This window comes from Oryza sativa, chromosome 2, assembly GCF_034140825.1.
Source record: "Oryza sativa Japonica Group chromosome 2, ASM3414082v1".
NCBI lineage: Eukaryota > Viridiplantae > Streptophyta > Magnoliopsida > Poales > Poaceae > Oryza > Oryza sativa.
In genome coordinates, this window is record NC_089036.1 from 35,416,614 (window position 1) to 35,443,024 (window position 26,411).

General features: G+C 45.1%; 9 protein-coding genes across 9 annotated transcripts; 7 read left to right on the top strand and 2 right to left on the bottom strand.

The window, feature by feature from the left end:
• The first annotated feature begins 89 nt into the window (after nt 1-89).
• Nucleotides 90-1,835, top strand: LOC9267955 (60S ribosomal protein L37-3). The gene is made up of 4 exons (NM_001377484.1): nt 90-173; nt 284-419; nt 1,269-1,370; nt 1,628-1,835. The coding sequence occupies exons 1-4, from the start codon at nt 171-173 to the stop codon at nt 1,672-1,674; spliced, it is 288 nt and encodes a 95-aa protein (NP_001364413.1). The 5' UTR covers nt 90-170; the 3' UTR covers nt 1,675-1,835.
• A 638-nt stretch (nt 1,836-2,473) lies between these two features.
• Nucleotides 2,474-3,711, top strand: LOC4331126 (uncharacterized). The gene has a single exon (XM_015769573.3). The coding sequence runs from the start codon at nt 2,537-2,539 to the stop codon at nt 3,392-3,394; it is 858 nt and encodes a 285-aa protein (XP_015625059.1). The 5' UTR covers nt 2,474-2,536; the 3' UTR covers nt 3,395-3,711.
• Nucleotides 3,712-4,421: 710 nt separating this feature from the next.
• Nucleotides 4,422-6,724, top strand: LOC4331127 (28 kDa ribonucleoprotein, chloroplastic). Its single transcript, XM_015767128.3, has 4 exons — nt 4,422-5,037; nt 5,527-5,628; nt 5,724-5,996; nt 6,338-6,724. Exons 1-4 carry the CDS (start codon nt 4,513-4,515, stop codon nt 6,386-6,388), a joined length of 951 nt encoding a protein of 316 aa, XP_015622614.1. The 5' UTR covers nt 4,422-4,512; the 3' UTR covers nt 6,389-6,724.
• A 582-nt stretch (nt 6,725-7,306) lies between these two features.
• On the top strand, nt 7,307-8,247 carry LOC4331128 (uncharacterized). The gene has a single exon (XM_015767129.3). The coding sequence runs from the start codon at nt 7,415-7,417 to the stop codon at nt 7,892-7,894; it is 480 nt and encodes a 159-aa protein (XP_015622615.1). The 5' UTR covers nt 7,307-7,414; the 3' UTR covers nt 7,895-8,247.
• Nucleotides 8,248-8,580: 333 nt separating this feature from the next.
• Nucleotides 8,581-11,348, top strand: LOC4331129 (uncharacterized). Its single transcript, NM_001417084.1, has 9 exons — nt 8,581-8,876; nt 8,950-9,009; nt 9,206-9,253; nt 9,375-9,507; nt 9,607-9,683; nt 10,108-10,203; nt 10,283-10,353; nt 10,835-10,925; nt 11,022-11,348. Exons 1-9 carry the CDS (start codon nt 8,646-8,648, stop codon nt 11,136-11,138), a joined length of 924 nt encoding a protein of 307 aa, NP_001404013.1. The 5' UTR covers nt 8,581-8,645; the 3' UTR covers nt 11,139-11,348.
• A 902-nt stretch (nt 11,349-12,250) lies between these two features.
• LOC4331130 (alcohol dehydrogenase class-3-like) lies at nt 12,251-16,027 on the top strand. Its single transcript, NM_001417085.1, is given in 9 exon segments — nt 12,251-12,411; nt 12,559-12,695; nt 13,327-13,373; nt 13,463-13,788; nt 14,113-14,195; nt 14,274-14,349; nt 14,972-15,129; nt 15,452-15,613; nt 15,708-16,027. Coding segments are annotated over 9 exon segments (1,146 nt in total). The 5' UTR covers nt 12,251-12,371; the 3' UTR covers nt 15,825-16,027.
• Nucleotides 16,028-16,496: 469 nt separating this feature from the next.
• LOC4331131 (2-(3-amino-3-carboxypropyl)histidine synthase subunit 1) lies at nt 16,497-18,943 on the bottom strand. The gene is made up of 2 exons (NM_001417086.1): nt 17,499-18,943; nt 16,497-16,776 (listed from the first exon to the last, which is right to left on the bottom strand). Exons 1-2 carry the CDS (start codon nt 18,883-18,885, stop codon nt 16,739-16,741), a joined length of 1,425 nt encoding a protein of 474 aa, NP_001404015.1. The 5' UTR covers nt 18,886-18,943; the 3' UTR covers nt 16,497-16,738.
• Nucleotides 18,944-19,279: 336 nt separating this feature from the next.
• On the top strand, nt 19,280-23,371 carry LOC9269176 (carboxyl-terminal-processing peptidase 2, chloroplastic). The gene is made up of 13 exons (XM_015771112.3): nt 19,280-19,452; nt 20,026-20,323; nt 20,423-20,575; nt 21,065-21,147; nt 21,239-21,447; nt 21,603-21,671; nt 21,762-21,877; nt 21,975-22,050; nt 22,125-22,166; nt 22,282-22,390; nt 22,575-22,672; nt 22,770-22,863; nt 22,990-23,371. Exons 1-13 carry the CDS (start codon nt 19,348-19,350, stop codon nt 23,113-23,115), a joined length of 1,578 nt encoding a protein of 525 aa, XP_015626598.1. The 5' UTR covers nt 19,280-19,347; the 3' UTR covers nt 23,116-23,371.
• Nucleotides 23,263-26,007, bottom strand: LOC4331133 (exosome complex component csl4). Its single transcript, XM_015771114.3, has 7 exons — nt 25,803-26,007; nt 25,638-25,712; nt 24,756-24,844; nt 24,486-24,570; nt 24,212-24,293; nt 23,955-24,069; nt 23,263-23,612 (listed from the first exon to the last, which is right to left on the bottom strand). The coding sequence occupies exons 1-6, from the start codon at nt 25,974-25,976 to the stop codon at nt 23,981-23,983; spliced, it is 594 nt and encodes a 197-aa protein (XP_015626600.1). The 5' UTR covers nt 25,977-26,007; the 3' UTR covers nt 23,263-23,612; nt 23,955-23,980.
• Nucleotides 26,008-26,411: the final 404 nt, after the last annotated feature.

A 26,411-nucleotide genomic window follows, 5' to 3' on the forward strand; every position in this document is an offset into this window, starting at 1 on the left:
GCCTCATCTACTTAGTGGGCCAAAAGGCCTACATGCTTTTTCATTCGAAGGCCTATATGTTAGTTGGGCTTGACCTCCTTACTAAACCTAACCTCGAGCAGTTGCGCTCTCTCCTTCTTCCTCATCTCCCTCGGCGGCGGCGGCGGCGGCAAGCGAAGGAGAAGGCGAAAATGGTGAGGAGAATCGCGGCGAGCGGCGATCGATGCATCTTGTAGCGCCTCTCCTCGCGTGGATCTGACAGGGATTGATCTGGTTGCTTTGTGTTTTGTTCTTCTTTGCGCAGGGCAAGGGCACGGGGAGCTTCGGGAAGCGCCGGAACAAGACGCACACGCTCTGCGTGCGCTGCGGCCGCCGCAGCTTCCACCTGCAGAAGAGCACCTGCTCCTCCTGCGGCTACCCCGCGGCCCGCATCCGCAAGTGTAAGACGAGATCCTCCTCTCTCTTTTTTTCCCATGCCCACCCTCTCCTTTAATTAGCTCTTTGCTAGCTTGTTGCGATGTTGATGAGTTTTTCGCGCTCCCATCAGTTCAGGCATGTTGATTGCGCTGTTCCTGTGCCTAGGCTATGCTTGTGGTATATCACGTCCGAGTTATTTTGTTTTTTGATGTGGGTTAGGAGATTTATCATTATACGTTTGCTTATATTGTGTCGCATTTGCGATAATACTAGTAGGTTCTGAACATGCGAGAGATTTTGTAAAGACGTGAAATGCAAAACTGTACTGGTTAACTGGTAGCGTTTGTCATTATCGAATTACTTCATTCTGTTATGTTACTATTGTCCGGTGTACATAGTTGTTGTTCCTATATGTTACTTTGCATTGTCAAAGTATTTGTTACATCTACTGTTGATAATTGTGGCAGATTCTTTGTGACTTGCAATCTGTTCTGATTGAAAGGAAGCAGTTTGTGTGGGGATATGTGCTTTCAGATTCTTGTTTGTTTCAATCAAATTACTCGAGTTGACATCTTTTGGCCAATCCCTTGTGTCCAATTACGAAGTTGTGGTTAGGTAGATTATCATAGTGTGTTTGCATTTAATCTGGACTGTTTGGGGGAGCTAGAGATTCTATGAGAAGCTGCAGCTGCTAGAAGCTCCCCAAATATAAGCCCTAAGCCTGCTCGGCTCCTGGCTGCAGACCGCTGCTGCTGCTGCTTGATGCAGCAGGTCTCTTGCTGTTTTCATTGATGAAGTTTGATAGAATCTGCTCAGCTCCTCTGATATGTAGTTCTGACTACTTTGATTCTTTCTCGAAATTTGAAACACAGACAACTGGAGTGTGAAGGCCATCAGGAGGAAGACCACTGGAACTGGGAGGATGAGGTACCTTCGCCACGTGCCCAAGAGGTTCAAGAGTAACTTCAGAGAGGGTATGCTTATATCTCTTCTTGCTATGTTCTATCACTTGTTCACTGATTATTTACTACTCCATCTTTTTCACAATGTAAGTCATTCTAGCATTTCTCACATTCATATTGATGTTAATGAATCTAGACATATATCTATCTAGATTCATTAACATCAATATAAATGTGGGAAATGCTAGAATGACTTATATTGTGAAACGGAGGAAGTATATTGCAAATGCTGTAGCACTTGTTAATTGATTATTGCAAATGTTGTCCAGGGACTGAGGCTGCACCAAGGAAGAAGGGGGCTGCTGCTAGCAACTAGACTGCACTTGTTGCGCTAAGCTGGGAGACCAGTGTCTTTTTGTTGCTTAATTTATCGTAACTCTATGTTCCTAAATGAGGCAAACGATGTCTGGTTTTCTGTTATTTTGCATCCTGGATGTTAATCCTTGAGTTTTGAATGTTAGATCGTTTTATCCGTTATCATCGCTCTCATACGCATTTATCGTTGCTGTTGTCTATGTGCAACTCGCTGCATCGGTTTGCAATTTTGGTGATGCGTGAAATACTAGAATCAGTATTCAGAAGTGGGGATTGTGCATGGTCCATCAGGCTAGTTGGCTACTCCCTGTCTCTGCACAGGCACAGAGCTTAGCTGTTTGCTCGCCTTCATGACATTTTTCCCTAGTCCAACATGTATCGCACATTCTTGTGTTCTATTGCTCATGTGCTCATGTTTCTTGTGTATCACGTGCAAGGCTAAATTTGCGCTACAGTAATATGTTTACCATACACAGATAGCACTTAGTACTGCCAAACAGCATGGTTTGAACTCCTCCCGTTTCTTCTATCGTTTAATTCCAATAATTCAAAGCACACCAAAATACTCCTGTCTGAGATTTAGAAAAAGAGTGCAAAATAAAAGGAAATAAATGAAATTGACAATTGCTACGGGTGTATAAATCGGATCATTGTCACAGCTCACAAACATAGATTTCAAACAATAACGAATCGTACCTGAATTGAAACCGCTCCAAATAGGCAGGCAGCATCTGCAAGATCGAGCTGTAGAGCCAACTCGTACGCGCCATACTTGGTTCCCTCCAAATTTGCCTCTCCTTTTAAAAGCCACGCGGCGTCTCAACCTGCTCTCCCTCGTGTCGTTGCTTCGTTCGATCTGCACAATGTCGGCGGGCGGCCGGCACCGCGACGACTGCTCCGCGTCGCCGCCGCCGTCGCCGTCGCCGCCGCCCTCCACGCTCCTCCAGTTGCTCGAGGTCACCGTCATCTCCGCGCAGGACCTGCACCGCCGCCTCGGCCGCCGCGTGCGCGCCGCCTACGCCGTGGCCTGGGCCGACGCCGCCCACAAGCTCCGCACCGGCGTCGACCTCGCCGGCGGCGCCGACCCGACGTGGAACGACCGGTTCCTGTTCCGCGTCGAAGAAGCCTTCCTCCGGTCCGACACGGCCGCCGTCACCGTCGAGGTGCGCGCGCCGCGGAGGTTCGGCGGTGACGCCGTCCTCGGCGTCACGCGGATCGTGGTCAGCACGTTCGTCGGGTCGGCGTCGTCCTCCGCGCGAGGCACCACCGGCCGGCAGGTGGCGGCGCTGCAGCTCCGGCGGCCGCGGTCGCTGCGGCCGCAGGGCATCGTGAACGTGGCGGTGGCGGTGCTCGACGCCACCGACGCGCGCGCCGTGCCGCTCTGCAGCTCGCCGGACTCCCCGGACGCGTTCTCCGTGAAGGACCTCCTGGTGAGGAGGCCCGGGTCGCTGGCGAGGATCGTGGAGGTGAGCGAGACGGAGGAGGCCGACGACGAGCCGCCGGCGGCGGCGGCGGCGGTCGTCGAGCACTCCGGGGCGATGGACACGAGGGGCTCCGCCGTGGAGCAGAGGAAGCTGGAGCTGCTGCTGGAGAAGTGGAAGGCGGATCTGTCGCCGGACCAGCAGAAGGAGAAGGCCAACAGCCGCCGGAGCAGTGGGCCGCGGCGGCATCGCCGGAGGAGCTCCTGCTTCGGCGGCGGCAGCGCGGAGTGGGAGAGGTGATCATCACCCGTGCTTCACGTGTACTGATCGTCTGATCGCAAGACTGCATGCTGCGAATGCCCATCTGTTTAGGGTTTTTTTTAGCAGTTATTTATTTTTTATTTTTGCCAGAGATGTTCATTCTCTGTTTCTTTTTATAAAAAAAGAAGAAGAAGAAGAAGAAGAAGAAAGAACTTGCAGGACATTAAGCAGCAAGGGCAGAATAAAATGCTGCTCAGGCAGTTCTGTAGTGGAAAAAAAAGGTTATGTAAAATGTGTCCAAATCAAGCTCTATATTCTTTCGATGGACAAATAAATAAGCAGGTTTACTAGCGGCATTTGGGTATAGATTAACTACAGCCTTATTATTTTCATTTTGTAAAAATTGCTGTTTTCGAGCTGTTTTATGCTTACTTTTCAATAAACTGAATTATGCAAAAAGAAAAAACACCATGGTAATGGAGTGAGTTTTTTCCTGGATGTATTATTTTGAATGTACGCCTTAGGACACGTAAAAATTGATAAAATTAGAAATACTCCATCCGTATTTTAATGTATATGACACCGTTGACTTTTTGACCAACGTTTGACCCTTTGTTTTATTCAATTTTTTTGTGTAAATATGAAAATATTTATATCGTGCTTAAAGAACATTTGACAATGAATCAAGTCACGGTAAAATAAATGACAATTACATAAACTTTTTGAATAAGACAAATGGGAAAAAAGTTAACGGCGTCATACATTAAAATATAGAGGTAGTAGTTAAAAAAAAGAGTAAATTGCACCAACGTTACAACAACTGACAGGTCTGATATAGTAATAATGGCGTAGATGGATAATAATAGTTACTCAATATACAGAGTACAAAACAGAAAAAAAGATTATATACTATATCCAGTCCTACTTTTTAATATCTAAACAAGGGATCCTTTGCTAAGCTAAACACAGTAGAAGGGAAAAAAAGGGGGAAAAAATCTCAACAGAAAACGCATGATAAGTGGAGGTGATGAACAAGAAGCAGAACCAAGGGCCCACATGTCAATGGCCCATAGTAAACCACCTCTTATCCCCTCTCGTCCTCCATCTCTTCCCACTGGCCTCGCGCCCCTCCACATCACACACACGACGCCATCGCCATGGCCAACTCCAGCTGCCCCTCCACCTCTCCCGCCGCGCTACGCCTCGCGCGCCCCAAGCTCCCGGACTCCGCCATGATCATGCAGCTCCAGCTCCAGCTCCAGCACGCGCCCCTGTTCCCCCGCCCGCCCGCGGCGCGCGCGCACCACCACCACCACCACCAGCGACGCCTCCTGCTCGCGGTCTCCGACCACGTCGCCGCCAAGCCCGTCACCGTGCCGGTGGGGAGGATGCGCATGCGCGCGGCGACGGCGATGGTCTCGCAGGAGGAGGCCGCGGCCACGGCTGTGGAGGAGCAACAGGAGGAGGAGGTCGAAGAGGAGCAGTTGCAAGAGGAAGACGGAGCAGCTGTGCAGGAGGAGGAGCAGGGCGGCGTCCTGGAGGGCAGCTCGGGCGGCGGCGAGGCGGAGGCGGAGGCAGCGGGCATCACCACCAAGCTCTACTTCGGGAACCTGCCGTACAACTGCGACAGCGCGCAGCTCGCCGGCATTGTGCAGGACTACGCCACCCCGGAGATGGTGGAGGTATCGTACACCGTCACCGTCTTCTGCTTGATTAAATGCTTAAGTGAACTTATATGCAGTAGACACATGCTTGCTTGTGCTTAATTCGTTCCTCAGTTGGTGAACGAAAAAAAATGGTGTTTATTTATTTGTTTGTTTTTGTTTTTGTTACCGACATGAACTCAATAGTAATTCCCAATGTTGGGGTTCAGAGAAATTGAAATTTTGTTGCAGCAACAAGCCAACAATCCAACTCAATGCTAATTAACAAACACAAGCACCGTTCTATGTCTGTTCCTAGCGTAAGAGTAAGATACATACCCGAGCACCTGACACGTAAGTAAATGATCATGGCTCATCAGACTAATTGCTTATTTTTGAGACATGCACCAGAACCTACATCGGCAGATTAAATTTTATCTCTTTTATTTTCACGAACATGCAAAAGCTTTGCATATCAATATATTAGACAAATTAAACTTTATCTCAACATCTGCAATTTGACTTCAGGTGTTGTACGATCGGGCGACAGGGAGGAGCCGAGGCTTCGCGTTCGTGACGATGAGCACCATCGAAGACTGCGAGCAAGTGATCAAGAACCTCGACGGCAGCGTGAGCACTCTCAATCTCTCATGATCAATCCAACCATCCTCAATCGATCAATTATTCAGTTCTGTTCCTGAAGGATTCGATTCGATTCGTTTCAGCTGTACAGTGGGCGCACGATGAGGGTGAACTTCGCGGACAAGCCCAAGCCGAAGCTGCCGCTGTACCCGGAGACTGAGCACAAGCTGTTCGTCGGCAACCTGTCGTGGACGGTCACCTCGGAGATGCTGACGGAGATGTTCCAGAAGTGCGGCAACGTGGTCGGCGCCCGGGTGCTCTACGACGGCGAGACCGGCCGGTCCCGTGGCTACGGCTTCGTCTGCTACTCCACCAAGGAGGAGATGGATGAAGCTCTTTCCTCGCTCAATGGAACGGTAAATGCACCTTCATTCCACCGTTTTCTTTCCTCCTTGATACTCTACACCCAAAAGCTTGCTTAGCTTGGCATGACAGTGAGAGTAGATTTGTTAAGCTTCCAAATGCCAAATAAACGGATGGATGAATTCCAGTTAAATGTGTAGAGGTTAAGTGGTTCACATCACTAATAACTTCGCAAAAGAATTCTTGGAATGAACCTTGAATGCAGTCCTAGGCTCGAAAGGAGATTTGCTTAACCTGTCTTCTCATGTATCTGAAGAAAAGCCTTAAATCAAGTTTTATTAAGATGGTTGTTGACATCCTTACAAAGTTAACTGAACGACAACGTATTTTGCAGGAACTAGAAGGCAGGGAGATCCGGGTCAACCTCGCCCTTGGAAAGAAATAATCAAAGAGTAATAGATTTACTTCACATGCACAGGAGAAACTTGCAATACAATGCAATGCTGCCTTCAGATGCGATTTTCAGGCAACCATGGATGCAGCGATTACTTGTTTGAGCGCATCGCAAGACGGCAAGAGCAGGCACAGGAAGAATGTATTGTTCTGAGTTACAGCAGATGTATCTCTTTTTTTTAACGAATCAGATGTATCTTTTGTATGCATGGGAAATTTATTAGTTTCTATCAGTCGTTTATCTGATAGAAGCTTGACTGAACATTGAACAGTTTTAGTCTGCTGGGGTTATCAGTCAGTTCCATTCTCTTGGAGCTGCATTTTTTCAGTCTGTTTTATCTGTTTGATTATCTGAACTCCAGCAGAAATTGCATTGGTTCTAATTGATATCCCAGAACACATTTACGAAAAATGTAACCTTTTCAGTTCACGAAAATCTTAATACTGGGCCATGCATTCAGCCATAAAAAAGATCCATATATACTCCGTTCTGTTTTAACAGATGGCGTCATTGAAATTTGACATAGTATTTTATCATTCGTCTTACTATCATTTATCATTTTTTTATGTTTTATCGTTAAAAAAATTAGGTATAATTTATAATTTAGCATATTTTTATTAACTTTTTAATGAGTTAAATGACCAAATGTTATTTTATGAGTCAACAGTCTAAATCCTTCAAAAAAATCAGAGGTAATATATGTTGGGCCATAACCTTGACAGAAGTGTGGCCAATTTGGAAGTCGGAACGTGGGCTAAGGTTGGCCTTCAATCATTGACACTTGGACAGAACAAATCAATATACTCCAAATCTCAAGATTTTTGGAAAAAGAAAAAAAAAAGAAATGAGAATAATCATGCCACATGTCACCAAACGATTGGCTCCGGGGCAACCGTCTTCCCGGTCCACCACATCCTCGGCCACACTTGACGCCTCCCTCCGCGCCACTCACCACTCCGAGTCCGAGGCTCCGAGCAGACGAGCCGAGCTGAGCTGAGCAAAACGCCACTCACCACCATGGCCGTCTCCACCACCGCCTCCAACCTCGTCCTCCGCGCCGCGCCAACCACCACCACCACCCGCCGCCGCCGCGTGGCCGCCTCCGCCGTGCGGTTCGACCGGCGCTCCGCGGCGCTCCTGCTCCTGTCCGCGGCGGCGGGTGCGGCGCCGACGGTGGCGTCCCCCTCCCCCGCCAACGCCGCTGGCATCGGGCTCTTCGGCATCAGGAAGAAGCTGGAGCGGGCGGAGGAGGCGGCGGCGGAGGCGGTGCGGGAGGTGGAGGAGGCGGCGGTGGAGGCCGCGGAGGTGGGTGGGGAGGCGGTGAAGGCAGCGGAGAAGGAGGCGGCGGAGGTCGCCGGGGAAGGGGTGCAGCTGGTGGCCGGCGCGGAGCTCGCCGGAGACGGGCTCGTGCAGGCCGGGGCGGTCGCCGCCACCGAGGCGCTCGGCGTCGTGGTGGGCCTCTCCGTCGTCAATGGCATCCTGAGGCCTGAATCCTAGAGAGAGAGAGATCACTCTGCTGCTGCATGCGTAGTGCTCTGTAGTTTAGGCCATGGATGGTTTCAGACTTTCAGTGAAGAGCTTAACTGGATGTGATTATCTGCTGATGACTCTGTGGGTGTAAATTAATTGTCATAGAGTGATGGATCATGGTGGTGTTCATGTTTAAACTGGCCTTGAAATTTTTATTTTTTTATATTTTTTTTTGCGGGGAACTGGCCTTGCAAATTTGTAATGGCGAAACTGTATTGCAGTTCATATCGAAATTCCCTACGTTTTGTGATGTACATTTACACTGGGAAATGCTATGTATTACTCCAGATAAATAAGATTTTATTGTATTTTGAACACAAGAGACTCGACCAGTCAAACTGCTTGAAATGTACTATTACTTCAGATAAATTCTACAGAATTTTTCAGCGAAATTACATGGCTGATCGCTGCATGCTTTGTATGGCTTTGATGCACTCAAAATGAAAACCCGATTTTGTTTGCAATTTTGCACATCATGGTGGCATGATGTACAGTACAGACTATACACGTGTTTCTGTCAGTACTTTGGTTCATTTTAGAAAAAAAGATGAGAAATTTGATTTTGGACAAATTCCATTGGAAGCAAAGAGATAGCGTGGGCCCTTCCACCACTCCAAGCCCAGATGTTTCGGTTTCCAAAACAAAAATCTCAACATGTAAAATTAGAACGAAAATTGAGGGAAAAAAAAGAGGTGAAAAAAAAGCAGAGCGTTTTCGAATGGCCACGGCCGTCCTCCGCCGCCCACTCCTCGCCGCCGCCGCCGCCGCCGCCGCCGTCTCCTCCACCTCCTCCTCCTTCCGCCCCTCCCGCTTCCATCTCCGGCGATGTAGATACCCACCCCCTGTATTCGCCGTCTCCTCCGACTCCCCAAAGCCGGTTACCTCCTCTTCTACCGGCGGTGACAACCCCGACGAGGAGCCTGTCCTTCCCCTCTTGCAAGAACTCGCGGTGAGCACTCTAGTGGCCCAAATCTATGTTTGGATTCGAAAGTTTTGAATTCGCGGGCGTTTTCTCTTTGTAGGATTGCTTGGTTCTCCCGCCCAAATTCCTGTCCCAGCTTCCCCGCGACCTTCGCCTCGATGTAAGCAGCGATTGCCCTATCTCCGTTGAATTCATGCCTATGTTTTCTAGTGATACGATTTGGCTACTTTTTTATTTCAAACTTAGCACTCTCGAATAGCAGCAATGATGCAGTGATACAAAGTTTAAAGTGTAACTTGTGAACACGAGAAATTCTATTTTGGGTTAACAAAGGTTTATGTGGTTGTTTGTTGAAGCTCAATGATGCGGCATTTGATCTCTCCAATGGGCCTGTTCTTGACGAGGTAGGTCCGTAGGTACTAATGAATTCGATGTCCTTTTCAAGCAAGAACTCGATGATTATTAGATCTATGAAGGCCTATTCTTTGTATCAAGAAGTTTTCGTTTTTCTCTGTGGAGAGATAGTGTGGCCAAGAGGTAGGTGATCTGCTGCTCAACCTTGCAAAGGCATGGGAGATGGCTGACACATCGACATCAAACAACCTTGTCAAGCAACTTCCTTCAATGGAACCCTACTTGACCGGCAGTGCCAAATCAGGCATGGATTGGATTCATATTTCTTCAACAGTTGTGTTTTATGTAGCATAGTTTCTTGATTGAAGGATGTGTCCCTTGCTGTTTGCATTACATAGTGTAGCATTTGGCAAGCGGCTGATGTCAGCTGGAAGGAGGTTTACGTCCATGGGACAATACGGCAAGGGAGAGCTGAAGAAGGTCTAGGCACTGACCCTATCCACATTCTATCCATGCTGTTGTTTTGTTGAATTTGTTTCGGTACATTTGCTTATTGGTCACTAATCATTTGATCATATGTTCAAACATAAATCATGTAGAGGTTAGTATGTTGCGATTCAGGGCAGTAGGAATGTTGCTTCCATTGAGCATGTAGGTAAAACTGGTTCCAGTTCGATGGAAACATCTGTAATGTGGGTGAATTAATGGCAAAAATCCTACCTATGGAGGCAGAAGAAAACCTGTGAAATTCATTGTGTCATGGTTCTCTCATCGCTAAATTACGTTACAACTCTGTAGTCACTATCGGAAAATCCCCTCTGCATTGATTTACTGAATTGTCAAAAGGTATGACCACATAGGTATGTGTGCAAATGTAACACTTCTTTTTGTTATATCTCTGTAGATTGCTGAAACAATGAGCAAAACCGGTAAGCTGCTATCAAAACGTCCAGTAGTTCAATCTGAAGTAGAGGCTATGAAAGTAAAAAGGAAATTGAAGGTAAGAGCCTCTCTGCAGTTAAATAATGGTTAAGGGAATTATTCTGAATGATATAGTTCTCATTCCCCTACTTTGCCAGTTTTTAGAACTTGAGTTTGAGTTGACAGCAGAAAAGGCAAATATTGGAGCTGCAGTTGGACTTGTTTTCGGGTAAGAGCTGACTCACTTGGCATTCCTTCTATTGAAACTGTGAAATATCATCCACAGGTCTGTGGATTTGATATCGTCAACGCTTGCCCATGCATATATGTTAAAGAATTCACCCTATGATACTTACTAGGGGGGACAAATCTGATGTCAGTGATACGGTTCCATGCTGACAGATTTGTTTTCCCAGCGTCAAACACCCTGGGGGCTGTTAGTTTATACCAACAGATGGATGGTCATATTTAATAGTTCAGACATACCCATTCCATACTAAGTTAATTCTTTATTGGTTCTCTCTGAAGAAAGTGCTGCACTCGAATAGTCAAATACTCCCTCCATTTTTAATTAGATGATGTCGTCAAATATAAAAAGATGGAGGCAGTAGCTGGTTTATCATATGTCTCCTGAGGTTCAGTACATCTACCATATATATTTGGAGGTGAATTCAAGACTTACAGCATCTCAAATTCTTCTTGTAAAACAGATTTCTCTCATGGCAACTAGCACGTGGTATACAAAACATTCCAGACGGCTCAATGCAGTACGCAAACGACAACGCGTTGCAGATGGCCAAGGTAACAAAGCATCATAAACACCTGAAGATTGTGTAGTAAGTTCCATGTGATTTCTGCATCCTGCTAACCCCTGCTATGCTCTTCCATCCAATGCAGTCACTCAAGGTCTCACTGCTTGTTCTTGGCTACACATCTACTGCCCTCTCTGTTTTCACATCAATCGGGCTGCTGTTGCTGGCGCAGCAGATCAACTCTGATGACAAAACGGAGTAGCTGCCTACCAGTTGTCTGAAACTGTCGATGTGCCATTGTGTGTGCTCTAATCAGTGGATCATGATTTCATGACACATTCATAGCGTTCTGTTGTACCAGTGTAATTAGCAACGCAACTGGATAATCTGTGTATAAATTACGGAATGTTTCTGTACAAGAATTTTAAGTTCACATTGTTCGTCAGTGACTTCTCAAGATCTTGAATTGAAAGGTTGAAGCAGCTCAGGACTGACTGACTACAGACTTACAGTTACAACTTCAGAGGATGTGAATTATTCATTTCTCTTGCGCACTAACAGTTAGTTCTTCAGTGGTTTTGGGATGAGATCCTAAAAATATCACATCAACTAGATTATTAAGAACAAATTGATTAATATTTATACATGCTGAAAAGCTTAAATTTGTTACTACTGCGGGCTTGTTTGGCACAGCTCACCTCTCCTGGAGCTGAAGCTCAGCCAAACAGTTTCAACTCCACCTAAAATGAGAGCGAAGTTGGGTGGAACTCTCTTACAAAATGAACTAGAGAGGTGGAGCTGGATTTAGGCTGCTTCACAACTACATTCTAGACCCGACTCCTAGAACTAAATTTAGGAGTTGGAGCTCTGCCAAACAGCCCTGCTACTACTACATGGTTAAGGGGGGTGTTTAAATCTAGGGGTGTAAAGTTTTTTTGTTTCACATCGGGTATTATATAGGGTGTCGTATGGGGTGTTCAGGCACTAATAAAAAAAAATAATTACAGAATTTGTCAGTAAACTACGAGACATTTTTTAAGCCTAATTAATCCGTCATTAGCAAATGTTTACTGTAGCACCACATTATCAAATCATGGAGCAATTAGGCTTAAAAGATTCGTCTCGCAAATTAGTCGCAATCTGTGCAATTAGTTATTTTTTTACCCTATATTTAATATTCCATACAGATATTCAAACATGGTGAAAAATTTTAGGGTGGGATCTAAACAGGGCCTAGGAACAAAACGAGCATCACATGCTGATCTGCCAAGCTGGCTAGCCCTAATAATTTGGAAATGCAATATTCCAATATCCAAAGTGGACCCGGCCCAATTAACCCAACCAAAACCCACGCCCACCTCCTCTCCCCTTCTCGGCTGCTCTTCTCCCCCTCCCTATCCTCTCCTCTCACCTCGCAATCACATCCTCTTCCCTTCTCTTCTCCATCGCATCTACCACCGAGCGTGCAAGGAGGGGGGGGGGGGGGGGGGTGAAAATGGCTTCCTCGACCCAGGGCCAGGTCATCACCTGCAAAGGTAACCTCTTGGTTCCCCTCTCTTAGTATCGTGGATTCGTGGTGGTAGATTTGCTAGTGTGCTAGAGTTGGATGTATGGTTGCTGTTTCTTGGAGTGTTCTTGGTTTGATCTGGAGTGGGGGATCCCCGGTGTGGTGGTGGGTGCAGCGGCGGTGGCATGGGAGGCCAACAGGCCGATGACGATCGAGGACGTGCAGGTGGCGCCGCCGCAGGCCGGCGAGGTCCGTGTCAAGATCCTCTTCACCGCGCTCTGCCACACCGACCACTACACCTGGAGCGGCAAGGTTTCTCTCTCTCTGTCCCACCGACTCTTACTCGCCGTGTTTCTTCGAAATCTAGATTTCTCGAACTCGCCATTTACACTGGTAGTAGGGTAGTATACTCTTTCCAACCACGTATCTGGTGATGGTAGTTGGTGACCGCACTGGATGGAACCCGATTCATTTTTTTGTTTAATTAGTGGATTAGTATTTAATTGTCAAGTAACATCGTTATGTTATTGTTTCAAGGATTTAGGTGTTTCTTCAGATTATTATGAATGGGAAGATTAAACAATTTTGTACTAGAGGACTCTGGGTTTCTTCTAGGCTTCTAGCTAGCGTTGCATGAGTTCGTCCTATATTTTTATTTTCCTTGACTGCAAAATGGGTGTAGATTGATGGCAATCATCTGTAGGAAATCAAAATTACTGGCAGAAACCTGGAAGTGTTGAGTATTTCTACAGTGGTCTCTACTGGCAAGCAGTAGACCATCAGTATTCTCGTCAGTAGTAGCATCTAAACCGTTGACTTGAGTTCTACTAGTATAATACAATATTCTACCGCCAGTAGATTACTGTACCTTGTGGCAAATGTTGGCAACATTATTATATACCAACCAAACAGGCCCTTATCAAGTGATTTACGTGCCATGCAGGATCCTGAGGGTCTATTTCCTTGCATTCTTGGTCATGAAGCTGCTGGGTAAGCATATAGATGTGCTAATTACATATATGATCATGCACAGCTAAGATAATTGAGCATCGATATGTTTCTTCTGTTTATGTTTATAGAATTGTTGAAAGTGTTGGGGAAGGAGTAACTGAGGTGCAGCCTGGGGACCATGTCATTCCTTGTTACCAAGCAGAATGCAGAGAATGCAAGTTTTGCAAGAGTGGAAAGACCAACCTCTGTGGCAAAGTTCGTGCTGCCACAGGGGTCGGTGTCATGATGAATGATCGCAAGAGCCGTTTCTCAATAAATGGAAAACCCATTTATCATTTCATGGGAACATCTACATTCAGCCAGTATACTGTTGTGCACGATGTCAGTGTCGCAAAGATAAACCCACAGGCACCTCTAGACAAAGTTTGCCTGCTTGGCTGCGGTGTTTCTACTGGTAGGTTCTTCATTGGAGGCCAAACTTTTATTCACCAATTATAGTTCCTTTTGTACCTACTATCATTTTGTAGCTTTACAAACCTTACATGCAGAGCTCGTTGGGTTGTTTGAATGCATTGTGCTTGATTTTTTTTACCATATTTCATAAATATGGAAAGCCTCACTATATCTGTGTCAATGATACCTCCAAATTTCCAATTATTACTTTTCTTTTGGTACACTGGATACAATATTACATACCATTGCCTCGCACATTCTTGTTATTCTCTTCTAGATAATTATGATATATTCGTATGTGTATCTCACAAATTACTATTGTTAGGCCTCGGAGCAGTATGGAATACCGCAAAGGTTGAAGCAGGTTCCATCGTTGCTATTTTTGGACTTGGCACAGTTGGACTTGCAGTAAGTCAAAATATGTCCATGCACATTTAACATGTTAGTCTGGAAAGAGAGCTTTGACATCTAAGATTTTCATTTTAGGTTGCTGAGGGGGCAAAATCAGCTGGTGCTTCTCGGATTATTGGCATCGACATTGATAGCAAAAAGTTTGATGTCGGTATGTTTCATAATTTCCATTTTTCTGTTTATTGCACCTTTTGGTTGGTAGAGTAAAGGGCATATTCCACTCTCTTAAGTATATCTGGTGAAAGCAGGCAATCCATGTCTGGTGGTGCAACTTGCTAATAGACCTTTCTCTCTTGAATCGAACCTGAAAGTGCAAATCTACGTATTGTTTGATTATCAACAAATACTAGAATAAATTCCAAAGGCTTACTATCCCTTTATAGTAATTCGTTTTTGACTTGCAAAGGCAGTGATGCACCATCAACAATTCCTGAATTTGCCACCATTGTATTTGTCTGAGTTGTGATAGGAAAGATTTTGATCTGTGATCCATTGTTAACTTGTTATTACCATTTATCCTCTTTTGCTTGCATGCACCTTGCTCTTATTAATCATCACATTGCTTTTCGGCATCAGGTCCAGAGATCAAACTTATTATTATTTGTTTATTTCCGCCCATATGCACCACAAATGTGTTCTTACAAATTGGATGCTTTGTATGTGTTATTGAATGATAAAGAATGTATTACATTGCATGAGTTATTTCATAAAAATTGTCTGCAAATCAAACATAGCTTATTTTCCAACTCTTTTTCTGCTGTTATTGTTTGCAGCAAAGAACTTTGGGGTTACAGAATTTGTGAACCCAAAGGACCATGACAAACCAATCCAACAGGTCATAGTTGACCTTACAGACGGTGGTGTGGACTACAGCTTTGAATGCATTGGAAATGTTTCTGTTATGAGGTCTGCATTGGAGTGCTGCCACAAGGTAAGCTACGGCTGCAGCTTTTATTCGGACATCTTTGTGAATTTTGTCGCCTGGTACAAATTAATGACAAACTTCAAAAGAATTAATAAATTGAGTTGAATCATTTGGTGCGGTAATGTCTATTTCTAAATGAATTAATGACATTTGATCTGAATCATATCTTAACTGTGTTGCATTGTCATTTGGATAAACTGCTTTTATTTGAAATACAGCGTATCTGTTTTTATATTTCCATTTATAGATCAATCATACTGTTTTCCACCCATCACAAAGTAAAATATTTTCGCTTTCAACTGTTAAATTTCTGTGGGTATTACTGTAGGGCTGGGGAACCTCTGTCATCGTTGGTGTAGCTGCTTCTGGGCAAGAAATCTCTACACGACCATTCCAGCTCGTCACTGGCCGTGTCTGGAAGGGAACAGCTTTCGGCGGTTTCAAGAGCCGAAGCCAAGTTCCATGGCTCGTTGAGAAGTACTTGAACAAGGTAACAAATCATCACTGTCTAAACTCTAAACCTGCAGAAGTTTCGTCAATCTGTAGTGATTCATCTGACCAGAATTCTCATGTAATCCGCACAGGAAATCAAGGTGGACGAGTACGTTACTCACAGCATGAACCTGACTGACATCAACAAGGCGTTTGACCTGCTGCATGAAGGTGGCTGCCTGCGGTGTGTTCTGGCAACTGATAAATGAACCGATGATGGTTCATCTGCTTTTGGCTGTGCTTCTGAGCTATGTCACGCCAAATTGTAATCCAGATCTACCAGCCTTGGAAATTGAATTATTCTGCTCGTTTCGCTTAGAAGCACTTTGAACTGTGACACCACTCTGCTATAATAATATATGTGCTGTTTGGATCTTTGGGGATGATTGCTGTTAGAACATTGCCGTGATTTTGTTGAATAAGCGCCTCTTTGTCATGTTTTCTAAAGTAGAAGTTCTGCACTATTACCATTAGACCTACTCCCACCGTCATATTTTTGTACACATCAGTTTTTCGCTTACAATTTAAATTTTCAACCTTAAATTTAGAGTTTGTGCTTATGCTTATCGGCCACACGAAGTTTATTTTTCAGTCTTTGCTTTTAAATCGCTAAGAACATGTATATAAAAAATTTATTAACAAATTATTTTTTGTTTACAAATATACCGGCCAAACGATGGAGCTCTATAGTGTCCAGATTCAAATGTTAGGACCGAGGAAGAACAGCACAACAACACTAGCCAAAGGTTGACGTCTAGACGATTCACATTACATGATTATGTACGCCTAGTAGAGCCATGGACGTTGTTCCCTTTTATATCTCAAGTTCAAATCCTAGGATTTATCTAAAACAGTAGAGCCGACAATAAGATAATCAAGATTCAGTAGGCAAAATCGAGAATGCAAAATTGTGCTCCATAAACTTAGAATCATTTCACCTTTATGGGAAGACAACATCACAGCATTACAGTGTGGCGCAGGATCGAGTAGTTTACATCTGTGTACAGATACAGATATCACAGCACTCGTAACGGCAGTGCTAAGATCAAAAATACTATTCAACTCTGGTGTCAAAACTTCTGAAGAAACATGAAGCTGCTCTTGATATCTCGTTTCAACGATATTAGCTTTGTTGCTTATCCTCAACTTGAACTTTGCTGCCTGCTCACATAATGGTAAGCATAAATCACGTCAAAATCTAACAAATGGCAGCAAAAAAAAAAGGTGAATAGCACATTAACATGCAATAGTTGCTATGGAGTATCAATCAAATTAACTGACGAGTGCGATTTTGACCAAACCATACACATTGACCATGATGGCAGGAGTTTACAAACACAGTAGATAGCCACCAGTGGATAACTCTTGCACTACCGATTGTCACAAGAAAGATGCTCACTATGTCCAAATCCACATAGTTCAGGTGTATTATTCAGAGCTTAACTAATAGTCCTTTCTTATCTCTCTAGTCTATAGTAAATTACCAAGTGCAATAAATTAACAAATTCAATAGATAACTTTCTTGCATTAAGGTATGCTCTATCATAAAAAAAAAATCACTCCAATCTTGGTCATCAAAGAATATATCCTGAAGTTCTATAATAGTTCTGAAAAAAAAAAGAATTGATTCTGCCTTTATGCTAAGGACATTTCACATTGAAAAAAAAAATCACCATGTTGCAATTAAGCAGAGAATTATAACACCCACTAACATAACAAGGATTTCCTTGTTGATTTAAAATGATTGACAAAACATATAGATATGCCGGTAATATTGAAAAATTCAGAATGTAAGAGTTACACAAGCATTTCGCCCCAGTATACAGGGGAAAAAGGACAGACAAAAAGGCCACATGTAAACTACTATGAATTTGAGTAATTACCAATCCGAACTCGCAGCTTTCTCTCTCCAGTAGAGGGCTTCTTCTTCATGTAGCAGCTGTTCCAATCACCTCCATCCTGAGAGTAGTAATCCATTGGGTACTCCCCCCCAAAGTCCTTGTCAGCACAACCACCATTGCTGCAACCACAATCTGTGGAAGTTCCTGATCCTGAACAACAACCGGTGGCATCTCCACTGCCACATTCCCTACTCCCCTTCTCCCACCATCCAGGAACATAGCCCAGTGCAACATCAAACTCGAATGTCGTCAGCATTGGCTTCTTGAATCCTTCACCCCAGTCAATCGACAAACGTGGGCATGCAATCTGCACCCACGCATCCACCGAATCCCCAAACAGCTCCATCCTTGCCGGGGACAGCTCCGACATGAGCACTACTGTGTGTTCCAGCCCTTTCTCCTCCAAATGCTCCACCACCCTGTCGAGAACTTTTACGCTTCCCTGCCGCCCAAGGGTGCCTAGTATAACTCCCCAACTCTTGGCCTTCCTTGCTGCCAGCACCGCCTCCTTCCTCGCTTGCTTCATCCCGACATGGTCATACTCCTCCAGCACAAGCACACCCAGGAATGGATCAAAGCGGTAGGCCTTGACCCCGGGATTGGCAATCATGAATGCCTCGAGGTGGAATCTCCCGTCTGCGACGAACACCACCGCTCCGACCCCCTCGGACCTTTTCAGGGCAGGTGCTGTGCACCCAAGAACCTCGCCGGCGGACAGCGGCTTTGCCTGTGGCACGACGATGCCCTGGTAACCATCGTGACTGAGGATCTCACGCGCTGCGTGAACTGCCGAAATGAACTGCACGGTGCCGGCGATGGCGAGGCGGGGCGCATCGGCGGGGTCCGGGAAGGCGGCGCGGACAGCGTCGGCGAGGCGTTGGGCGTCGACACGGATCTCGACGAAGACGTAGAGCACGGGGAGGAGGGAGGAGGTGACGGGGACGAGGCAGGAATGGCCGTAGTGGACGAGCACGTCGGCGGCGAGCGCCTTGGCGGGGCGGTCGGCGAGGCAGCACGCGCCGTAGGTGGGATCGGCGAGGATGAGGACGTCGTTGGAGGGGTCCGGCTCGAGGAAGGGCGCGAGGAGGTGGGAAAGCGGGAGGGAGAAGAGGAGCAAACCCTCCGGAAGCTGCAGCGCGGTGCGGCGGGCGCCGGAGGAGCGGATGCGGTGCGCCGTCTTGGGGAGCTCGAAGTTGTACGCCGCCGGGAGGAGGCCGGTGGCGGCAGCGGCGAGGGTTGGGTCGGAGAGGATGGAGGGCGGGATGGGCGTGTGGACGAAGCGCTTCGGGGGCGGCTTCCTCTTTGGTCCCTGCGCGGCGCCCGTGGCAAGTACCAGCGAGTCCGAGGTGGAGGTCTCGCCGGCGTCCATGGCGGCGGCGGCGGCGGGTGGGAGAGAGCGGCGGCGGCGCGAGGGTTTGCTTCTCCAGAAGGAGAGAAGAGAGGGTATCAAAGGTTCACGAAATTAATTGGGCCGGACACGTGGGCAGAAAGCCCAGGAAGGCAAAAAGCCCACGCGGTCCGCGATCGCCGTCCGCTTCGCGCTGGGGCCCAATCCAACGGCCCATCGCTTTCGATCCAGGGAAAGTTGCGTGGCTAACCACACATCCACTCAGCCGAAAAAAGTGCAGGCCACGTGGAAGGGAGGCCAACTCCGCGGCCATTATCCATTCATCTCTCAGCCCCAAAATTTCTCAAAATTTTCCAAAAAAGAATTTTAATTTGATTTTACAATTTCTAGTCGACTTGTGAGCCGGGAGAAAAACGGAGGCCTCCAGTTTGCTTCATCGCCATTGGAGAGGAGAGCTCATCGGGTGCGGAGAAGGGGAGATCGATGGCGACGTGCTCCCGCCCACTCTTCGTCCCCGCTTCCGCCGCCGCCGCCTCGCCGTCGCCGGCCGCAAGCCGTCGGGGCGCTCCTCTCGTACGCCTGCACGCGGTAACTGCTCGCTCTCGCCCATCCTCCATCTCTGTCGCTCCTGCTATGGCCGCTGCTACTTTTTTTTTTCTTTTTGTTCGTAAACATTTGGACGCGGAATTGCCGATCCGTGTAGTGTTTTTATGTGGATGGGTGCGAGTGTGCGACGTGGGAAGGAACTGGTTGTTTCGTGCTTCCGCTGTTTTTTGATTGATTACCTAGCTTGTAGTATGAGCGGGTGTGTGGAGGTTGCAGCCTGCAATTGCTGCTGGTCAAATTATGCCATCTAGATGCATATCTCGTTAGGTTGCAGTCATTTTCAGTGAGTGATTCATGGAGCAATAGGCGATTCTTCCATAAGTGGCTCCTAATTAGTACTACCTCTAGTCACAAATACAAGACGCTTCAGACAAATTAATCAACTAATGTCATATATAATCATCAACTATTTGCTTGCTTCAGATGGATATGATGTGCTTCTGCTTCACTCCCCAATCAACCTATAAGCTCTGCACCTTTTGCTTCTGTTTATGTTTATTCATTGTACCAGTCATCAGCAATTTAAGCCATTCTTTTTTCGTTCCTGAACTTTAGGTGGCAATTGTCTCGATATGGGAACCTCGTCGTCATCTGCGTGCTCACATGAGCCTCTGCTGTAAGGCAACGAGGAGGTCCAGTGGTGGTTTAACTACTGGACATCCTATCTCCGCATTGCCGCGGGCAATAAAGAGAATACTGTCAAGCTATCCTTCCCTGCTCACCAGCCTGGGTGGTAATCTTGCTCGAGGCTACAAGGCAGCCAAGCCCTTCCTGTCAATTGGCTTTGGCCGTGTGGTTTTGGGGATGGTGCTCGTCATGTCTGTATCTGCAGCCACCTATACAGCACCTTCATGTGAGTTCTCAGCTTTGGTTCAATATGTAGCTTTCATTCTTGCTCTATGTCCTACTTCTACTGACACTTGTGTCTAAAATTTGTTGTTGGATATCCAAGCATTGGCACTCACGGAGGAAAATTTGCTTTTTCTGGAGGCTTGGCGTGCAGTTGATCGTGCATATTACGACAAATCTTTCAATGGGCAGAGTTGGTTTAGATACCGTGAAAATGCTCTCCGCAATGAACCAATGAATACACGGGAAGAAACATGTATGATTTTTTTAATGCTTTTCTTTCTCTTTCTTGGTTAACATTTTCTATTGCCCTTCAATAATCTCTGTGACAAAAATTACTTTTATGTGCCAAGCTGAAGCTTTAGGGTACTTCTGATACATCATAGATCATTTTATTTTGTGGAAAAAGTATAAACATGTCGAACAGTTATTAAGTAATGATTCAAAGTGCGCCTGTCAGTGAGGATATAAAGAGTTCTTCCAGAGGCTTTTTTCTATAAGGCTCCAAGTTTACATATTATATGGTGTTGAGTTCTGACAGACACTAGGCTGGTCGAGTTAGGTGGGCCAAGGCTGGAGGGGTCCAGCATCTAAATGGGCTAGGGAGTAGGTAGCACTTTAGGTTAAAACTAATTTCAGAGATCAGAAAATCTAACTTAAATATGTCATAAATATGTGAGAAATGAGAACTTGTTTGAATTTTGATGCCGTTCAGTCAGTTTACTTGAGCACAACTGCATTTCAGATGCTGCAATAAAGAAAATGCTTTCAACATTGGATGACCCATTCACTCGTTTCTTGGAACCCGAGAAATTCAAGAGTTTGCGGGTATGAAACTCAGTCTTTGATTGTCAGAGAAATCATAGCTGTGTGTCATAAACCGCTTTTTAATTCATACCATTATCTTTTTTGAAGGAAGTCTGGCTCGCAAGGAACACTCACAGGTGTAGGTTTATCAATTAGCTACCCAATGGCGCTAAATGGATCTCCTTCAGGGCTTTCTGTTATGTCAGCAACCCCAGGAGGTCCTGCAGAAAATTCTGGTATTCTTCCTGGAGATGTAATATTGGCAATTGACAACAGAAGCACGGAAGATATGGATATATATGATGCAGCACAACGCTTACAGTAAGACCAACTACTAACTATCATGATCAGTGTCTGAACTGCATCTGAAGTGCGAAGTTGTCTGTCTTAGATTTTCCTTCTCTTTTTTTTCTTTTTTTTTTTTTTTTTGCATTCCAGTGCTACTTGAGTAAGTTATTCCCTTACATCTTTGCTAGGGGTCCTGAAGGAAGCTCAGTGGATTTGGATATTCGTAGTGGGTCCAATACCAGGCATGTTGTTCTGAAGTAAGTTCCTTCCCATGATCCCCTTGTAGATCTTGAAAGCAAACAGTTACTTTTACTTCATTGGTCATTGCATTGTTTGATTTATCATAGGCGACAAACTGTCACTTTAAATCCGGTAAGGTCGAGGATGTGTGAGATTCCAGGTGCAAAAGACAATTCAAAGGTTGGTTACATTAAATTGACAACTTTCAACCAAAACGCCGCAGGTTAGTGACTTTGAGTGGTTCTAATGCCTTTATAAAACACCATATATTTCCAGATGTTATGTCCTGCTGATCATATTAATTGATTGTCTTCTCCCAGGATCTGTTAAGGAAGCACTTCAGAAATTAAGGGAGAACAATGTGAAGTCTTTTGTGTTGGATCTGCGGAATAACAGGTTCGGACTTGCAGAAACAGGACTGTGTTACACCTCGTTTTATGGAAATCTCAACATTGTTATGTTTCACGCAGCGGTGGCCTTTTTCCTGAAGGAATCGAAATTGCAAAGATTTGGTAAGCTTGTTCACCTCGTATTTTCATCCATAAGCTGTCTTCCTACACTTCTTTTTTTGGTTCCTGATTTTCCTAGTTATATTGAAGCATCAATATGTTGCTCGTGGTTTGTCAGGATGGACAAGGGTGTTATTGTATACATATGTGATAGCCAGGGTGTTCGTGACATTTACGAGGCAGATGGAATTAGTACGGTTGCTGCATCGGAACCTTTGGTCGTGCTGGTATGTTCTGTTACTGCTCAATTAGACAATGGGAGATGAGTTTAACTAATTTATCTGAGGGTGATGGTCTTGTCTGTTACTTATTCCTGTGTTGTACCTTTACTATTCCCCACAATACGATCAGGGATGAATATATATAACATACCTTACATGACATTAGGATGTCACCTTCTGAATATGTTAGGTAAATAAAGGGACCGCAAGCGCAAGTGAGATCCTTGCTGGAGCACTGAAAGACAATAAAAGGGCAGTGATATATGGGGAACCAACATACGGCAAAGGGTACTGCCCTTCTTTTGTTTTGAACTTCTGATATAGTATCTCTGTAGTTTTCTCTGTCTGTCTCGGTATCTCACTCTACTTGCTTGCCAATCTCCAGGAAGATCCAATCGGTGTTTGCGTTATCTGATGGCTCTGGCTTAGCTGTGACCGTTGCGCGCTATGAAACTCCCGCGCATACTGACATAGACAAGGTGAGCATTGCGCAATAGCAGCATGTCAATGGCGAAAATTTTCGTCAGGAAGGCAAGTGTGATCAAGGAAAACGAACCCTTTTTTAACTCCAGTTGCTTGATCCTGTAAACGCTTTACTTTTGTAGGTCGGCGTGATCCCGGACCGCCCGCTGCCGGCGTCATTCCCCACGGATGAAGACGGCTTCTGCAGCTGCCTCAGGGACTCCAACTCTGCCTGCAATCTTAACGCTGCTCAGCTGTTCACAAGATGACGACGCCAGGGCTAGAGAAAGGCTCAATTTGGCCAAAAAAAATTTTCGCAGTTTGGACTGACCGAGTTCCATCAAACCATGTTAATTGTTTATTTGTTTTGTTTAACGTTTATCTAGAATCCCAATTGTAGCTTCCTGGTGGAATCATGCAGTTAAATGTCACTGTAAATCATGTTTAACTGTAAATCATTTTTTCCCCCGCTTAACACTTGGGAACACAGATACACTGGGAATTTTACAGTATTGATCGAGAAAATTCTGAACCCCCCATATGTAAGAACAACAAAGATCCCAACAATGCAGTCCAAAACCTTCAGTTGTACCGAAGCCTCAGCAACACAGAGCAAAACCTTGACCTACATCATTTAGAATCCTAATGGACCATCGCTAACCCAAAACTCTAAATCCAGTGGCGACGTGAGCTTGAGCGTCGCAAGCTTTTGATACACGCATGAGGACCATCTTTGTTGGTCAACACATTGTAGGCCATCATGAACCTATAGATCGTAAGATAATTGTGATTAGAACAACAGTCATGAATCACTGTAACAAAATGATGCAGATAAATGTATAGAGGATTGACAAAATAGACAACACAGCAAACTAGTACAGCCGATCAATAGAGAGGTGGTACGCAAATCAAATGGTTTCATCAGCATGCGAAGAAAAAGAGTGAATTCAAAACTACTTCCAAGGTTATTCAAACACTGGTATGAGTTTTAGTTGTCTTACAAGTTCCAATAAATTAATTGTATAGGATTTCAATCCATTATAGATATTAGACAATGTGCGTAAGATATCCTTGTTTGGACCCAGGGGAGAAAACTCAGTAATTTTACCTTTTCTGTTAGCAAAGTCACCAAATCTATTCCACTTTTGCAACTTTCCTTTGCTCTATTTGGCCCGTCAATTCGCATTGCATCTCAGTCCAACTGATCGGGACTAGTGTACCACCTGGAGCAACACAAAGCAGCCACATTACAGAACACTACTGGGAACAATTGAAACTATTTCACACACACACATTGCATGATGTATCCTTCAGCTAAAAATCAATAGTGAGTAATTTGGCACTCCAATATTAGAAAACACCTACCAGTTATACTTTGTGCAGAAACAACTCCGAGTTCATTCTGGGCAGTGGAAAGGTAATATGCCCTTGCATCACCAAGAGAGAGCTTTAAGATGATTTAAGGATGCCAAGCCAATCAAAATTATCAAGTAGCTTGTCAAGACTAGAAGTTGATATGTAAATAATCACATGCAGACAAAATACTTATAAAATAAAGTGGCTTAAAACATACAAATGTACATCAGTTCATAACCAAGATTAATCAAATAGGGGCACCATATTTTCCCCTTAAGGATACAACCAGGGCTCTGACAATATCACCAGGTCGGTATGACTGAAACATATCCACCTTGTCGATTTCAGTTGCACGAACATCTTGCTGCCTACAAACAGAGGAGCATAGCTGAACCATGAAGAACTTTGTTGTGATAGTCTAAAAGGAACATATGGCAAGCAGGAGCATTGGATTGTAAATGTGTTTGGTAACTGACTCAAAGCGAAGCAATACAAGAGATCCCTGAAAAAGGTTTAAATGGAAGCATATCAGCAAAGAAAACAGAACCCGTACCTTATCATGCCAGTGAACTTTTCCTTGACAGCCTTTGAGTCAACACACATTATATCTGCAGAAGCCATCCTAGCCATAACCTTCGTCACCTGCAATGTCAGCCAGCACATGCAAAATTATGAGCAGTTACATGCAAAAGTATCTCAGATAATCCCTAAACAGCAGACAATTGACCAGTGCCACTAACCAAAACAGTGTATACGCCAAGAAAACAATGATAGGGAAAATGTGACACTAACATCATCATAGATCCTCAACTCAACAAGAAAAAAGTGGAGGTGCTTGAAGCGTGCTTCTGTAAGATCTCTCACGCATTTAGTTTGTAGAAAAGGTCAATAAAGAGATGTTACAAGCAGAATGTTATGACCAATCCATGAAACAATACTAGATGTTGTCTAGCTCAACTTATAAAATGAAGGAAAGTGCTCAATACATCTTGAGGATAAGCTGGACATCACAAACCTGTAACACAATTTGAAGTCAATATGGCGTCTCAAGTTCAAGATGACATTATGAAACCTACACTGAAATGACATTATGAAACCTACACTGTGACCCCAAATATATACATCACCACAAGGTGTGTGGTCCATCTGGGTGTTGGTACACTTACACAAAGGATGGCTGTGACATGCAGCGTGCTGGGTTTTGAAAAAATCAAGTGAACCGCATACCACCTATGCCACAAGGATGCCAGAATCCACATTATTGCAATCATGGCATTTGACTAGCTATTTGCTGGCTCGGTTTCAAAAATCATGGCATTTGATGGCTACACGCATCGTCACATCCACACAAAATCAACAGGGTATACAACAATAAGCTAACAATTTCACAGGTCACACGAGTCAAACCAACGGTTTGCTCAGAGATAGATCTTACACGCGCAATGACGACGCTTCCCGGCTGCGGCACAGCTCCATGGGCCTTGTGCCCGACCACCTCCACCGTGGACCTCTGCAGCCAAAATCGAACCAACCAACCACGCAGACCATCAGAAGAGGAATCCGAGGCGCCACCAAATCCAAAACCCTAGCTGAACCCTACCTGATCGGTGGAGCCGGGAGGAGGCGGCACGAGGCGGCGATGGCCAGTGATGGACGCGCGCACGCAGCGGCCGTCGGCGTAGGCGCCGAGCCCCGCTAGGAGGGACGAGTTGCCGAGGAGCTCCCCAGGGGTGACCACCTCGCCGCCGTCGTGGTCCATCGCCGTGGCCGCCATTGGAATTTGGTTGGGGGAAGAGGGGAGAAGCGGGGGAAGAGGAGAGGAGAGGAGGGTTTCGGCTTGGGATTCGATCAGAAAATTGGGCCTAAAAGCCTTTTGAACCACGGGCCTTGTATGTTGTCTTCGTAATGACAAAATTTGCGAAAATTTCACGGGAACTGAACAACTTTGGCCTGTTTAGATCTCATCTCAAAATTTTTTATCCTATCACATCAAACGTTTGAACACCTGTATAAAATATTAAATATAGGTTTAAAAAACTAACTAATTACACAGATTACGACTAATTTGCGATACGAATCTTTTAAGCCTAATTGCTATATGATTTGACAATGTGGTGCTACATTAAACATTTACTAATAACGGATTAATTAGGCTTAATAAATTTGTCTTGCGGTTTACTTACGGATTATGTAATTAGTTTTTTATTAA